General features: G+C 38.8%; 1 protein-coding gene across 2 annotated transcripts in view; it reads left to right on the top strand.

Moving 5' to 3' along the window:
* The window catches only part of SPHKAP (SPHK1 interactor, AKAP domain containing), a 46,189-nt gene that overhangs the window by 14,801 nt on the left and 15,694 nt on the right, over window positions 1-15,694 (top strand). For both annotated transcript variants that reach the window (XM_058843984.1, XM_058843982.1), the window contains exons 3-4: window positions 10,894-10,953; window positions 13,595-13,729. In XM_058843984.1, coding sequence (XP_058699967.1) covers window positions 10,894-10,953; window positions 13,595-13,729 — 195 coding nt within the window. The remainder of the gene's footprint in view (window positions 1-10,893; window positions 10,954-13,594; window positions 13,730-15,694) is intronic.

Raw genomic sequence — 15,694 nt, 5'->3', positions numbered from 1 at the left:
TGACAGTGTGAGAAATTGAAGAACATACCAGGATGGAAGTTTTTCTGCACAGCTTTGTACTCTTGGTGTGGAACCTTAGCTCCACTGTAGGTTGCACCTAACTGCACTGGTGGTCTCTTCTCCAAAGAGCTTCTCTTAGGACCTTGTATAGACAAAGAGTGTGTCCATGTGCCCTGTGAACTGAAAGATGCACAGCAGATGTCCATACAATATCTGTAAGTCAAACAACAAACAGAAATCACAACACATTTCAGTGTCACTGAAATTACCAAAAATATCACTCCTTGTAGTACTGCAGGAACCTAGCTCAAGCTGAAATTTCCAGTTTGTTTTCACAAAAGATCCAATCCAGTCCTCAAGTAGATGCCAAGATTTCTCATCTCTTTAGTCTTCTGCAAAGAGACTAGGAACTACAGAAGCCCTGACTTTAATCATCAATATAGGAGTACCTGTGCCCCTTTCTGTAATATGAGTGTGGACCTGCAGATTTAAGATGGCCATGAGGAAAGCAGATGTTTTCCTGGTAGAAGGATGTCTAGAGAAAGAAGTTTAGACCAGAATACCTTTCTAATTCCCAGCTTTACAATTTCAGATGCAAGAAGATGAAAGCTAGGAGATTATTGTTTTATTCCAGTGATTTGTTCTAAAACCCTCAGAAGTGTTATTCAGGTTGGTTTTTTTTCCTTCAACTGTGTGTGCAACTAAGTATGTGGAACAAACAACTAATTTTTTTAATTGCAGAGCTTAAAAATAGTAATGATATAACTAATAATCTGACTGACTCATGGACAGATCTTTATTTCTGTCAGCTGCTATGTAATTTAGTAGAAAAACAGCTGTGATGACAGCAGCTCTATGGTCTGGCTCTGGGAATGCAGAGCTTGTGGGGATGGATGTGTGTAGAAGTACAGGTACTTCTTCCTGACACACAGGGATTAGGGATGGATTCAATAATTCTGATGTCATGGCCACTTCCTCCAGATTAATTGAGATATTCCATGCTCATTTTAACTGACAGTATGCAAATATGGGTAGTCATATTTTTTAAGTAATTTTTTCTGGGTATATGGGAAGAATTAGTATCAAATACACCAAAATTACTTTCCCCAGTTAAAATAACTTTATTTACTTTGAGGAGTGTAAAAAAAAATTCCCATTTGCTTCTTGAACAGTGTATTGAACAGGGTAAGGTAAGTCCTTCCAGATCCCCACATCCATCTTTTTTTCCATTCCCTCCAAGTGCTCGAAGAACTCTATGAGAGGAAATTATTTAGCTTTACTATTTCATACTGGATTCTGGAACTCAATAAAACAGACCTCAACTGGGAAAAGACCTTAATCTGTCCAAAAATACATGTGATTAGGCAAAACATTTTCCTAAAGCAGCTGTAGGTTTGTGTGAATAAAATAATTTGACAATCTGGTTGAATTAGTTTTAAATTAATTTGATTAATTTTTTTTTTAAAGAATCAAGAGAATAGCTAGAATTACAGACTCAGTAAAGATGCATGACTTGAGTTTCTGGTTGCCTCTTTACCAACAGAAATAACTTCAGGCTCAAGTGAAATAGTCACTTTTGAGCTTACTGGGTGATATCTGTCTAATTTGACAATAGGCCAGAGGTTCCAGAGCCAGAATTCCTACAGGTTTCATGAATACAGATGAAATTGAGAAATTGTAAGGATGTGAACTCAAACCTTCCTTACACAACAGAAAAACCAGAGCTACACTTTATTAAAGTCTACTGAGAGGAAAGTGGCAGTGGCAGAGCTTACACATCGTCGTGCTGAAAAGTTAACCTTAAGATGTTAATACATAGATAAGCAGACTTTTCTAATCTCAGCACTCACACAGCCAGTCAGACAGCCAGCTGTTTTCCAGACTGATTCATAAGCACAGGAACCTGTACCATTCCTTCTTTTTCAAGTAATCTTGCTGCCTCAGAGCTCTACCTATTTATAACCTAACAGTTGGGGCAGAGCTGCCCTGCAATTTGTAGAGCATGCATAAGCAGACAGATGCTGTGCTTGTCTACTGCAGGAGAAACAGAGGTCAGTCCCAAAAGGTTTGGTTAAAAATGACAGAAAACATCACTGTCACCAAGCTGTATTCATCACAAAGCTGTAATATCTGTTGCTTGTAACAGTGGCCAGCAGTAGCTGGGTATTTTGTATGCCGAATGCAAATTCTGTGAATGGAAGGATGAAATGATCCTTTTCAAGGAGAGGAAAAAACAATGGTCTTGGTTTAAAATTTTAATTTTATGAGCCAGGAAGCCAGAAGAAGGACTGGGGCCAGGAAGGGCCTGGTGGAGAAGAGGAAGAGCTGAGAAAATTATCTAGATCAGTTAGATTTTACCATCCTAATTTCTTATGGTGTATAATGGTGCATATTTATCATTAGACTGAGCTCAATCAAAACCCATCATCAAACCTGCATACTTCCTTCCTTAATTCTTGCCCCATCCTCTGAAAATGATCTGCTTTTAGTAAAGAATTTTTTAATCAGAAGAGAAAAGGGGCCTGTTTTTCATCTAGAGACGGTTTCTGGTCTACTGGATACAGTCCTGAAATCCCTTCACAGAAAGGTTTGAGTAGAGATTTATCAGGGAGAGTTTTGTAAGGTCTGACAACCATGGAGCTGCTGGTTTTCCTTGCAAAGTGCCACCTCCCCATTCCTTCTTCCCCCAGTGTAGTCCAGGACAAAAGGCACCTAAGCCTGGGAGACTGCAAAATACAGCAGACCTGCTCCACTGTGTGAAAAGCAGAACAAAAATGAGATACATGGTCTGAACTATTATGTGTACTAACATTTTACTTAAAAAAATGGGGGGGGGGAGGGGGTGACATGACAAATTGTGAATTATAATGAAGTGATAAGTATAACTGTAGTAGTAGAGGCAAGTAAGGAAGAATTAGCTCCGTTTAAAAACTCAAAACCAAATACACTGTTTCAGATCCTGGTGTTTTAGCTGCTGATCTGACAGCCTGTATCTAGTTTTATAATGCATAATTGACTCTCTATCCACTGATAGCTACACTTAAACTTGGTAATACCTGCTCATCCTGACACCCCAGAGACCTGGAGCAGGCGGAACTTGAGTCTGATCAGCCTCTCATAGTCACTGCTATGGAGTATTTTCACTTGACATCTTTGTTTAGCAAAATCATTTGCATTTTTTAATTAGGCTTAGCCACATTGACTTCCTCATCTTTCTCAAGTACTGAAAAACCCTGTAGAGCACCACAGAGCAGTTTGCTGTGCACAGATAAGCAGGGTGGATTTAAGTACTTATAACGCTTTAATCTCGTTTTGTGCTTCTGCATGTCATACAAATGTCTTTGAGAAAAAGAATTGATTTTTATGGTAGTTTAGAGCAATGCTGAACCAAATAAAAGTATCTAGGTGTGTTAAAGGAAACAGTAAGCAAATACTCAACTGTCCCAGAAATCTGAGCATTCATTTAGCAACGTACCATCAATGCTGTCTTTTCTGTGAATCAAACATCATCATAATTTTCTGCTTCAGTTGCTTATAGGATTAAAGAATTATCTGTTTGGCTTTGTAGACTGCAGGCAGTTGTATTTCTTGGCTTACCAAAACCAGCCTGGGCAGAGATTGCCAAGACAATCAGAATTTGGGGCTGCACAGAGTCTGTTTTTCTCCTTGGTTTCATTGTTAAATACCTTGGTTTTTAAAACCATTAAATATTTTATATTCTTTGGTGCATTTGGGACAGTGTTTTTAGCCAGTGATGGTTTCACTGGTTTTAAACAAACCTTTTCAAAGGTTTTAAACAAAACCTTTTGGGACTGACCTCTGTTTCTGCTGAGTTATTTAGCAGAGTCTGGCCTATAATTAACCACAACAGTTAAAACTTTTTTGCGTCACTGCATTTTGGCAATTTAAAGTTGCAACAGTTTCTATGAAATCTTTTCCCTGGAAGTGTCTAAAATTTGGAAGTACTGTTTCATGAAGTTTTTCTTTCTGGAGCAGCCTGGTCACTGACCCATTGTTGCAGACTGTGCTTGTATTTCAGTAACAGGTCCACCCTGCTGAGCAGGAGGTCAGAGGAGGCAGAAAAGGATAAGATGCAAGACTGGCTTCTGAGCAACCCACAGACTGATTTCAGGTTAATACTTATTTTGCTCATGAACAAATTCTCCTTTAAAATACCACCTCCTGCAACAGTCTGATGGAACCATAATTTTTCCATACCAACAATCTTCAAATACAGGAAATGGAAAAAGTAAAGATTAACTTGAACAAAGCCAAATGATGGTATCAATTATGGTTTATTGGTTTATATTAATCATTTTTTTATTTGGACTGGCCTTGAAATCAGATCTGTTAACTGTCACAGCTATATTATCTAGTCCTCTGAGATTCTATTTAACATTTAAATGGATACAGAAAGAAAGAAAGAAAATAAATAAGCATAATAAGACCTATCAAAAAAAAAAAATTAAGAATATTAATGCAGGCATATAAGGGTTTACAGAAATGTGCGTTAACTCTTTAGTCTTGCACAAGCAGTAATACTTTCTATTTCTATTTCTGTTCTGCAGTAAAAACTGCTTTTGATGCCAGTCTATAAGTAAAAGTGGTGACAGAAAAATTAATGTTGTAATGGTAATGAGAGACAAGCAAAGGGTAGAAATATTAGGCTGGCAGCTGGCTATTGCTCCTGGCCTTAATGGGTGCAAAGTAATTTCTGTGAAGGAAGTTTTACACCCAACATGTGCATATTTATTGGGGCAGTCACAGAGTGGTTGATAATGAGATTCCCATCAAATGCAGTGAATTTTCCCAAAAGCCCAAATGTCTGAAGATGTAATGTAAGGAGACTTCTACTCTCCAAAGCCTGAGTCACAGGGAAAACCTGACAGCAGCTTTCCAGCACATGAATCAGAACTATATTGTAGAATTTATACTGAGAGCTGGAGCCATATAGGCATCAGTTATGAAAGTTTTCTTTTAGTAAATATTGTGGTGAGGTGACCAAAGCCATAAGCTTCCAAAACAAGTTTGCAATCACCCTCCTTTCACACAACTCCTACCAGACCTAGATAATAAAAATATCCCTAGAATCTTCAAAACTATTATTTTGTTTCCTTATTAGCTAATGGATGATCTTATGTGGCATATTAGAACACTTATTTATTAATTTCACAGCTATTTGTTTTTTATCTTTCTGAAAAAAGTGGTTCTTGAAACTCCATTGGGATTACAAGGTTTAAGAAATTGCAGTTTTAAAGAACAGGGAGGTCAATGATTAGAGGACCTTACAGACAGTACATATATGTGTGTGTATATATATATATATATATATATATACACTAACATACATGTGTGTGTGTGTATGTATATATACACACACATTTATATCTATATATCACAAGTCCAAGAGGTTTTATTTAGCCATCGCATTAGCATAAATAAGACAAGTGAAAATAAATGTGAAGTTCTATTTGGGAGTTTTGCAGATCAGCCTTTTGCTGTTCCATCAAAACAAATGCTCCTGTCATGCAAACTGGCTGTATGGATACAATCTGCTGGAAAAGGCACTTTATGCCATCCTAATATAAGTCAAAAGTATATGAGTGATTCTGGTCATTTTCAAAGAGACAAAGCTCACAGCAATTTTCTGGACAAAATCTGGCACATTGCCACTCCTTTGATATTTTCTGTGAGTTACAGTTTACTTTGGCTCAGAAGTACAGGGTAAAACAATATTTTTTCCTCAGGCTTCTGCTGACTTCAGCTCCTGAGGGAGCCCATCATGCACCTGTAGGTTCTCTGAAACAGTCAGCATTCCATTGAGCAATGCCTTGGAGCAGCTCTATTCTTTTATTATGCTGTGGGGAAATTACAATGATCTAATCTTTCTAAAGCCAGGAGACTCAGAATTAGGTCTAATAGAAGTTTAGAGCAACTATTGTTTTTTTCTATTTTGCAGAGATAAGAATAGGTTCAGAATTCCAAATCTGCCATCCTATCACAGAGTTATTGCTAAAAGCAGAAATTATTGTGGTCAAAGATTCCATTAAATCCTTAAAACAACTGTCACAGCAATCACAGTCGATGTAAAATTCAATCCCCCTCTTCACAAACTGTACCTTCACATCCCTTCATTTAAAAAGACAAAGTGTTTAGAGCAGTAGTGTATAAGAAACAATACACACCCTGAGAATAAACAATACCTTCCCAAAATATGGAGGGGAAACAACATGGAAGTGAAATGCCAAGTCTTTAGTATTTCAAAGGATAATGCTAAAAAAATAATCAGAACATCACTGCATTGGTGTAAGATGCATGTCACTCACATGCAGCAAGGCAAGATGCAAAGAAGCACAGCAAGGTGCATGTTAATTTAAAAGTGACATTGGGAGAACTGCACAGTGGTCACCCAAACCAGGACAGAGAGGACAGGGCTGGCTGTCCTGACATACCTGCCAGTGCACTCTGGTCAGCAACAGATGGTAGCATTTAAAGGGAACAAAATCACTGCTGAGGGCGTGGGGGAAGCTCTAACTGCGAGGGGCAGCACAGTCTGATCCTGCTTTCCCTGCTGTGGAGCTGCAGTTGCTGCTGCAGTTCTCTGCCATGAGGGCTGCATTCCTACCAGCACTTTGACTGGATTTTTACATAAAACTGCCTTCAGTCCTGGGCTCAGCTGTTGCTCACCTCCTCATATCCTGCAATTGCATCCTGCACAGGTTTAGGCATTTACACCGTTTGAAGTTGGCACCCAGGAAGTGCCTGCTCAGAACTACTTTCTCCTGAGATCTCTGCTGGGGCCAATTACCTTTTTCACGTCTGTTTGTAGGAAATTAAACATGAGTTTTATGGGCAGATAAAAGAGCAGTCCCAAACCAGTTGTTCCCTCTAGGTGTCTCATGGGGTGTCTGAATTGGCACCTGGCATGAGTTAACTCAGTGATGTGTCAGGAAAAGGATGGGAAAAGCAGAACAGCACAGACTTGGGAGATAAAGGCTCTATAAGCTCATTTTCTGGATAGCATTTACATCCTGACATACCAACCAGGACAGCACAGAACATGGAGAGTTCTGCACAGTTCTGCTGCAAATCCAAACATCTGCACAAACATTTAGCCTCTGCTGATGTGTATGGCACCAAACCCAGCCTGCTGGTGACACCTAGGCCAAAGCTGAGGATCAGATGGGTGGGTGCAGTGGTGGGATGACAGGGATGAAGCAGTTTTTATCACTGCATATAGTCCTGCTACCACTTTGATAGTCTGTTTAACAGTGTTGGCCTAATCCAGCTATTGAGGGGTTAGAAACTAAGAAACTGTGTTTAGGAGTGTCCTTTAGGTTACAAAGTCATGGGCTCAAATGTTAGAAAATGGCAGATGCACAGTACTGTGATTCTACATAATTTTCCCCCTTTTTGCAGGCTTCCTGTTCACTGAATCAGGCAGCAATACTGCATTGCATAAATGTGGGCATATGAGGTAAAATTCAGGTTGCACAAGCCATCTGTATATAGTTCTCATTTTCAAGTCTTGTCACTTCAGTTTAACTTCCTTTCTTTCAAAATAGATATTGAAATTTTGGGGAGGGTGGTATAATGTAGATGTATTTGATTTTATGGGGGGAAAAAAAGCCCACCTGCTGCAGCACTTCAAGCAAGTGTTGACCATAGTCCTTCAGAGCACAGAACACAGGACTATGGCTCTCACTTTGCTTACCAGGTTCACTATTTCTTGTGGCCATCTGTCAGTGAGGAAAATATACTATGTTTACATTACATCCTTGAATACTTTATTAAAAATAATTTCTTAATGTACTGTTATTTTAAGAAATTATGCATCTACATAATTTCTACACCAGCTTAAGAGCAGATTTCAGGACTTCACTGATCTATACAATTTACCCCATGCACGTCTTACCAGTTGTAGAAATTATCATGCAAAATATGGAAGAAAAAGCAAAAGCGAAGTTTCTCAATTTGCTTTTTATATGATCCTGGAAAGCAAAGACTTCTTCAGGAGCTCAGCAAGTTAGTGATGATAACCTGCCTGGAACTATCCTAATAGAAATGCTTGGAGGGTTTGATGAGAGTAAGGTTGAAGACCCAAATCTGTGCTATTTATGTACAAGAATCTGCATAATGCAAGAGTTGCTATTTACAGTTGCCTGTGCATTAAATGGTTTAGGGACATGTAGCATCCTGCTTTGTTCTACATTTCAGTGCAGTGGTACATGTTCACCAAAAGAACAGCACTTTTCTCTCTTGAGCAAGTGGGATTTCTAAATTTGGAAAAACTACTGAACCAAAAGGAGATACTGGCATCTACTTGAGAAGTTGTGGGTGACTATCTCACTGTGTAAAGCCTGAATTTGGGTGGTGGATTGTTTCCTTTTCATATTATGCAACACCATTTAAATTTTGTTGTTTTCTTCCTCCAAAATAAGTATTCCCTAAGACAGAAAAAAAAGGTAATATCTTGAAGTTTCTGTATGGTTTCCAGGCAGTAGATCAGTGTAAGTGGAAAGCAGACACACTTTGGAAATGAAAATGTGTTTGTGGGAGGTCAAGGCTGTGAAGGGGTGTAAAGGGGTGGCTGGATAAGGACTGACATTTAAAGATACCGTCATGAGGAGAAGGTTGGGTTACAGCTAAACTATACTGCATCTGATACAAAGAAGAAATAATCAGAATGAAATTGAGGTTAGCAAATCCTGCCCTCACCTTGGCTCTTTCTTCATAATTCATGCAGTATTTCCATCCTAAAGATTATTAATTGTTCTCTTCTAGTGTTATTTTGCCTTGTTTCGGTGTAGGTGTCCCTGATAATTACTAGAAGTTAATCAAGCAATGCAAGCTAATGAGAACTTAAAACTTTTATTACATAATCAGAAAACAGGGAGAAATTTTTCATAATAGATAATGATGATTGTTTTGGCTGCTTGGAGAGGGCCTGGCTTTAGGATGGCAGTCAGTGTCACTGGTAGCAGTGCCAGTGTTCATCACAGCAAAGCCATGAGCCATCATCCCATGGAGATAGCAAAGGGAAAACCAAGGTTTAATCAGAGAATCCCTGAAGACACAACTGCTCCTGTGCAGCTTCTTCACAACACTCCTCAGTAAAAGCCCTACCTGCAACATGGGGTGACCATGCTGGAAAGGGCTTGAAACTTGCCCCACACCTTCCCACACTTCCTACCCTGGTGCCAAGTTAATGGTCCCCTGAGCAAACACACCCCATGCACCTGCAGACTCATATCTCATATCGTTGTGGGCAACTCCATGTGCAAATCAAGAGTGTAATTTTCTAATGCCTTTTGGTAACTACCTATTGTTGGTATGTAAAATGCCTACACATGAAAATCCAGTAGAAAGTAAGAGAAGTGTTTGTCTAATCAACTGTAAAATGTTTAGTATGTTACATAACCACCATACTATGTCACTAGAGGGTATTTTTATTATTTTGTACCTTAGACATTTTTATAACTATCTCTTAAAAGTTCAGCAGATGACAGTGGCATATCCTGATTGTTGTCATTATCAGACACAGAAATATTTTTGCTAAAATTGCAAAAGGGCTGGAAAATATGTTTGTAAGTTTATGTAAAGATGACATTAAACTATTTAAAAGGGCAAAAAGCTTTCTTCTTCACTGGGTGTTTTTTTGGTTTATAATGGGAGCACTGGCTGGATCTTTCCATCTGCTGTTCTGGCTGTTACTGCAGATGGTCATAATCTGTACATATGGCATGTGCATATATAAACTGAAATCAGGGTTGTCTTGGTGTAAAAGCAGGGACACAACAGGAGCTTGGGTGCCTAACACAACAGTGTTGGTGAAGGGGATAATCTAGAGCATTTTCATTTTCTATGGGATATTTACATGGAATTAGGGAAAGTATTTCCTCTTCACTGAAAAAGAGGCAAAAAAGAACCCATCACTCAGCTCTTTTATGTTAAATTTTGGATCTGCAGTTTATTTGGAATCAGGTGTTGGCTTCAGCTGTGCCTTGAATTTGTGTTAGGTTTTGGGTTAAATGAGGACAACACCAAACTCCCATAAACTTCACAGTCAGCCTAGCCTTGGAGTCCCTGCTTCTAACTCAGAGCTGCAGGAGAGATTTTCTTATTAGAAAATGGCCTTCCAGTAAGCATATAATAAAATTAAAGTCTTCAGAAATTAAATGGTCTTTAGGTCTGAAGTTTCTGTTTAAGTCAATCTCACTACCATTAAATAGTTACTGAAACTCAATAATCAAAGAAGTGGCAAAATCCCTTGTAATCAAAAGCAGAATTTTCTGGTGAATCAGGTGCTTACCAGGCAGTTAAGATGTTCTGTGGTGCTCAGTTAGCAGTGCTGAAAACTTCCTCTTGAATATTGGCTCACAAACCAAGTATAAAAAATTACTTTCATAAAGTTTTAAACTTCTCATAGACATTCTGGAAAGTTAGGAAAAATACTCCAATATTTATGTGCTGCACAGAAAAACTCTAGAAGTAACAATTGCACTTACAAAATGTTCAGCAACAAGTGCCTGAAAGGAAGAAGTCATTGGAAAAGGAAGACATGAAGAATCTATCAGATATATAATCAAATTTATTTTTAACATTTCCTCTACCTTTACTAATATCCTCTGTATTACAATTTATTTGCAACATTTGCTCATTCATCAGACAAGCTGATTGTCAGCACAAAGTCATGACTCTTACTCCATTTTTTCCTCCTTTCTTAACATCTACTCTGTTGTTCTCTTTACTAACCTTTCTACCTTTTGTGTACTAGGAAAAGGCTTCACAGATTCAGCTACAAGGCTAGAAAATTAAAATATAGTGACTTTAAAAGAGTTGCTGCCACTCTAATACAAATTTGTACAAAGTGCTTTTTCTCTCTCGTTACAGGTTTGTTTTGTGAATTTAGATGCCAACAGAGATGATTGCAGTGATGAGCAAGTGAAACAGGTAACTGCTTAGGTCTTAAAAACATGCCAATGGATCTACTCATCAGGACTCTCCAGTAAAAATACAGATTAAAATTCAATGAAAAAATCAAATCCAACCCCAGATTTTTAAGCATTACAGAAAGCAATGCTTAAGAAATCTGAAATTGTCTCAACACTGGGCTATGTTACATAGCATTTCTTATTCCCATCCCAGAAATTTGTAATGGATTGTTGCACTCTCAATTCACAGCAGTTATATGAGTAGATTTCTTGCTTTTGTCAGAGAAGTGAACATGAACATGTCATACATCCATTTCTTTTTAATTTGGCACAATGCTACATAAAAAGAGTTTCTGGTGTCCTGCTCTGCCACCAGTTTCTGATTTCTTTCTCTGTCCTACTGCCAAAAAGCCTCTGAAAGTCCTCCACTCATCTAGGTCTTGTTCAGCTGAGCCATCTCATTCAGTCAAGCTCCACATAGGTAGATTATGAGGTCTTGAGGAGATGGGCTAGATAAAACAGACCAAAAGTTATGTTTGATCTGTTTAACTGAAAGTTAAAAGGGCAGGAAAAAAGGAAAATTTTAAAAAGCAATAAAAAACCTTGGTTATTTTACAAACACTGAAACAAACTATGATATGATATTTAAAACACATACCATTCCAGAAAAAAAAAACAACCTTAGATCTGCAGAAGTCACATTTTAAAGAAAGGGCCTGGTGTCAGTTTTGTATTTACATCTTCCTTTATCAGTTCCTTTCCCTTATCCTGGCTCAATGCCCATGTTTGACACACCAGTTCAGATGCAATAGGTAGTGAGTGAACACAGGTAGGATCTCCTGACAGTACCCAGGCAGTTCCTTGGTTAAACCATTACAGTTAATTTGCTGGCAACACTTTCAGCTCATAGAACAACCAGTGCTGGCACCTTGATGCCTCCTTCAAGTAATTTGTTAGCAGGAACAATTTTTCTATGCTGTTTTCTGCGTCCTGGATCTGTGAAAATTCAGTTGTCAAAAATAAATATGGTATCTTGCAGCAAAATGATTTTTCTATTGAATCAGCAGGTTAACTGTGCAGAACAGCTTGAGAGGTTTTACTTTACTGAAGCCACAGAAGCTCTGGTTGTTTTCTAAAATGTGGTGGTTTTATTGGTTTTTACAGTGTTTGTTGAAGAACAAAAGCTATAAGGGGAAACACCCAAAGTTTCTTCCTCAGTCTTAGAACTAGACATCTGTTCTCAGTTTTCAGTGTAGGTAATATAAATTCCATGCTAGCACAGGTGCTGTGCTTTCTTTTCCAAGAGGAAACTCCCTCATCCCCATTTCTGTGTATAATAAGCAGGTTTTGTAAATTAGGATTGAGTGGCATGGAATTTTATACAGTACACTGATGTGGTGAAAGCATTTCTTAGAATAATTTTGAAGATGTTAGCACAGCTGTTGTTCATATGAAATATATAATTATTTACTAGAAGGTACTTGAATTACTAATAGGTACCGTTAGGATTTTGAATTACTGATTGAACCTTGGAATGGGTTAAATTGGGGGGTTTTGTGTAAAATAATTCTGCTTCCAGACTTCTTTTTTTTTTGCTGAAGAAAAGGTAAAGAAGTGAAATAAAGATACATAAAATGCCATAACTTCCTACCAAAGAAATCTGATAAAATGTGGCAATTTAGGCAGTAGAAAAATAGAGATACTTCAGGAAGTGTTTGCGATAGCAGAAAGGTTATAAAGAAAAAAAAAAAAAGATGAGAACTTCTTTATGCTACAGTGAAACACCAAACTGAATTGAAACACTGAATTCAGTTATGTCACATAAAAATACTTAGTCTCATCTGAAGACCAGACCCCTGAAAAGTGAATGGTTTCCCAATATTGATTTAGCCTTTCTAAGCCAGAAATTTTTATTATATCTAATTCGATCCAAGGAAAAATAATGGGAGTGCAAGCTTAATATTTTGAAGATGGAAAAGGAAAAAAAGTGAAATATTGTTGCCTTGGTTAGTAAGTAAAGCAGATGGCTGGGTGCCCAAATCTGCACTCCCTGAAGGGCTTTGCCACATGCTCTGCACTAACACATGGGCCATGGTGGTGCAGAAAACAGAGGTGGTATTTGCTCCTGCTCTAAAGGATCAGCCTTGGTTCTCTGTTCACAGAACAAGGATGCTAAGATCCTTGGCAGAGAGAACTGCACTCTCAGAGTAGATATTGTCTTTTTGGCCTGGCCTTTGTACAGAAAGGAGCACAAATAGGAAGATTTTCCCTGTTCTCATTACCATACCTACTGAAACTTTTGTGTTTCAGACCATGAGAGAGACACTGTTTTCACAAGTCTAAGTAACTCACGTGTAATAGGAAGTATTTAGATGCACCAATCCAATTGAGCTGTTCAGCACATGACAGTGTGAGGGATGGCAGACTGTCCTGCTGGAAACTTGAGCACAAGTTTATACAGTCATCCTTGTCATGTCTGGTGTCTCAAAAGGAAGAATGTGCATTTTAATGCTGCTAATTCTATTCCTAATCTACTTTAAGTAATACTTTTAAGTGAGCTTTCTAAAAGGATGCCTATAAGTGCTATTTACTTTTAGTATTTATAACTGTGCAACTCAGACTTCATTACCTGAGAGCAAAATCTCTGTTTCATTCTACAGAAGTTGATCAGCGTCTCACCCAGTCTCCCCAAACTCATCAGTTCGATGAACGTACAGCCACCGAAGGAAAATGAAATAGTCCTGCTGAGTGGATTGACATCAGGAAACCTTCAGGCCGATTATGAGGTTCCCCAGGTAGGAGTCAACTCATCTTTAAGATCACATCCTGTCTGTGAAGGATGGAATTTGGAAAATGGGGAAAAGGAACCTGAAAGGAAAGACCTAAGATCAATTTGAGATGAGTGGAAGTTGGCAAACATACAAACACCAGCCTTTGTCACACAGATTTAAGTGCGTGGTGCATGGTGTGGGGGGACACACCATGTACCCAAAGATAGCTAAGAGATCCTGCTATTCCCTCTGGATCCTGCACATGTCTGGGTTGCAGCTGGTAATGCTTTGAGCCACATTAGCGCTTGATCCTTTGGAGGAGGCAGGCACTGGTGGCAAAGAGACTGATTCCTAAACCCAGATTTCAAGAGTAGCAGAAGGGCAGCAGAGGTGGAAAGAAGCAACACTTCTGTGCATAGAGCTGGGCCCGGGCACAGCTCCTACAGACTCCCTTTCCAGTGGTCTTGCCACTTCCCACTTTCATTCCCAATCCATCTTCGCCTCGCAACTTCATTAAAACTGCAGAGTTACCCTGGAGTACAAAACTGTCTCAATAAATTTAAGATGTGAACAGGTATTTCCAGGTTTGTCTGCTGCAGATAAGAAAAGCAGGAAATTTTCTTTCACTGAAATTACCTTGTGTACAAAAGCCTTCCTGAAGCAGACCCTGTGACAGCTGTATTGCAAAGATCACTGAATTTTATGGTGTACCAATAAGCTGATCATTAAAGAGAGCAGTTACCTGGTTATTGAGTTTCCTGCCACTCGTGACTAATGAATTTTGAAATGTTTAACAAATACAAGCACAAGGCAAGGGTGGGAGAGGTGGAGCTCCGAACCCCATATGCCAAGATGTTGCAATACACACAGGGGTATTCTGAGACCCAAACAAGGGTCATATTGGGAAATACCCAAGTCACCTCTGTCTCCACAAGCCTACAGACTGAGACTGACAGCACTCTCATAGAGAGTGGAGGCAAAAGACAAACAGGAACTAAATAAATTCCTGTCAAGTAAAGCTTTACATTGAGACTGGATGAGATTTATTGGCCAGACATGCCGCAGTCATCCTATTGTTTGGCTTTCAGAGAAATTCATTTGTAAGGTGACTGGCAGAGTTTTTGTACAAGGATTTTTATGCCGCTCCTCTCAAGTCATTTTCACAAGTACAATCCCACAAACTGTGGATTGGGGAAAAAGCAGGAGAATGTCTGATCTAACACTGCATCTGTTTTTCATAACATTTTTCACAATATGGTGCATGCTCGAGCCTAATTCAATTCCATAGCAGCTATCTAATTTATCTTTTCTGTTTTAACTGACTAATTTATCTGGTTTTCTGTTCAGACACATTTTTAAGGTAGATAGGAAGAGCAAGCTAATAAACTTGTTAATCCAGTATAACACTCATCCCACTCTATTAGTAGATATTTGGTTTGCATTCAGTCAAAGACAAAAGGTCCAGGATGGGGTCACCTTAGGTAAGATACTGTGCAAATGCCCAGGGGGTCCAGGGCATCTTTTGCAAAGCCTGAAACTTCTGCCACAATCCAATCCAAAGCTGGTCCCACTCAAGCTGGCTCTTTCCTGGGAGCCTGAGTTCAAAGCACAGCATCATCAGCTGCAAAAGCTTGGCTTTGGCTCAGGGTACATCCATACAGCAAGCGTGGTCCCATGCAGAGACACTGACTCAGCTCTGTTGTATAAATCTCCAAATGTTTTAATATCAATAAAATGAGGATAACAAGAGTTCCTTCCTCTCAGTTTCTGTCCAACTTTCAACTTAATTGTACAGCTTCTCTAGAGAAGGCAGTTTTATATAAAGGCTGAGCACATTATGCACTGGAGCCCCATTTCCAGTGGGAGGTTGTATTGGCCTGAAATAATGGGGCTTTGGACAAAGAGGGAATGAGAGGAAGAGCAGCAAAGAAACAAAATAAAACACTATTTAAAAAATGGTCTGTTGGAACATCTAGAAGTGACCTGCTC

This window comes from Poecile atricapillus, chromosome 8, assembly GCF_030490865.1.
Source record: "Poecile atricapillus isolate bPoeAtr1 chromosome 8, bPoeAtr1.hap1, whole genome shotgun sequence".
NCBI classification, from domain to species: domain Eukaryota; kingdom Metazoa; phylum Chordata; class Aves; order Passeriformes; family Paridae; genus Poecile; species Poecile atricapillus.
The sequence above is the reverse complement of the archived record's forward strand: the minus strand, read 5'-3'. Positions and strand labels throughout refer to the sequence as shown.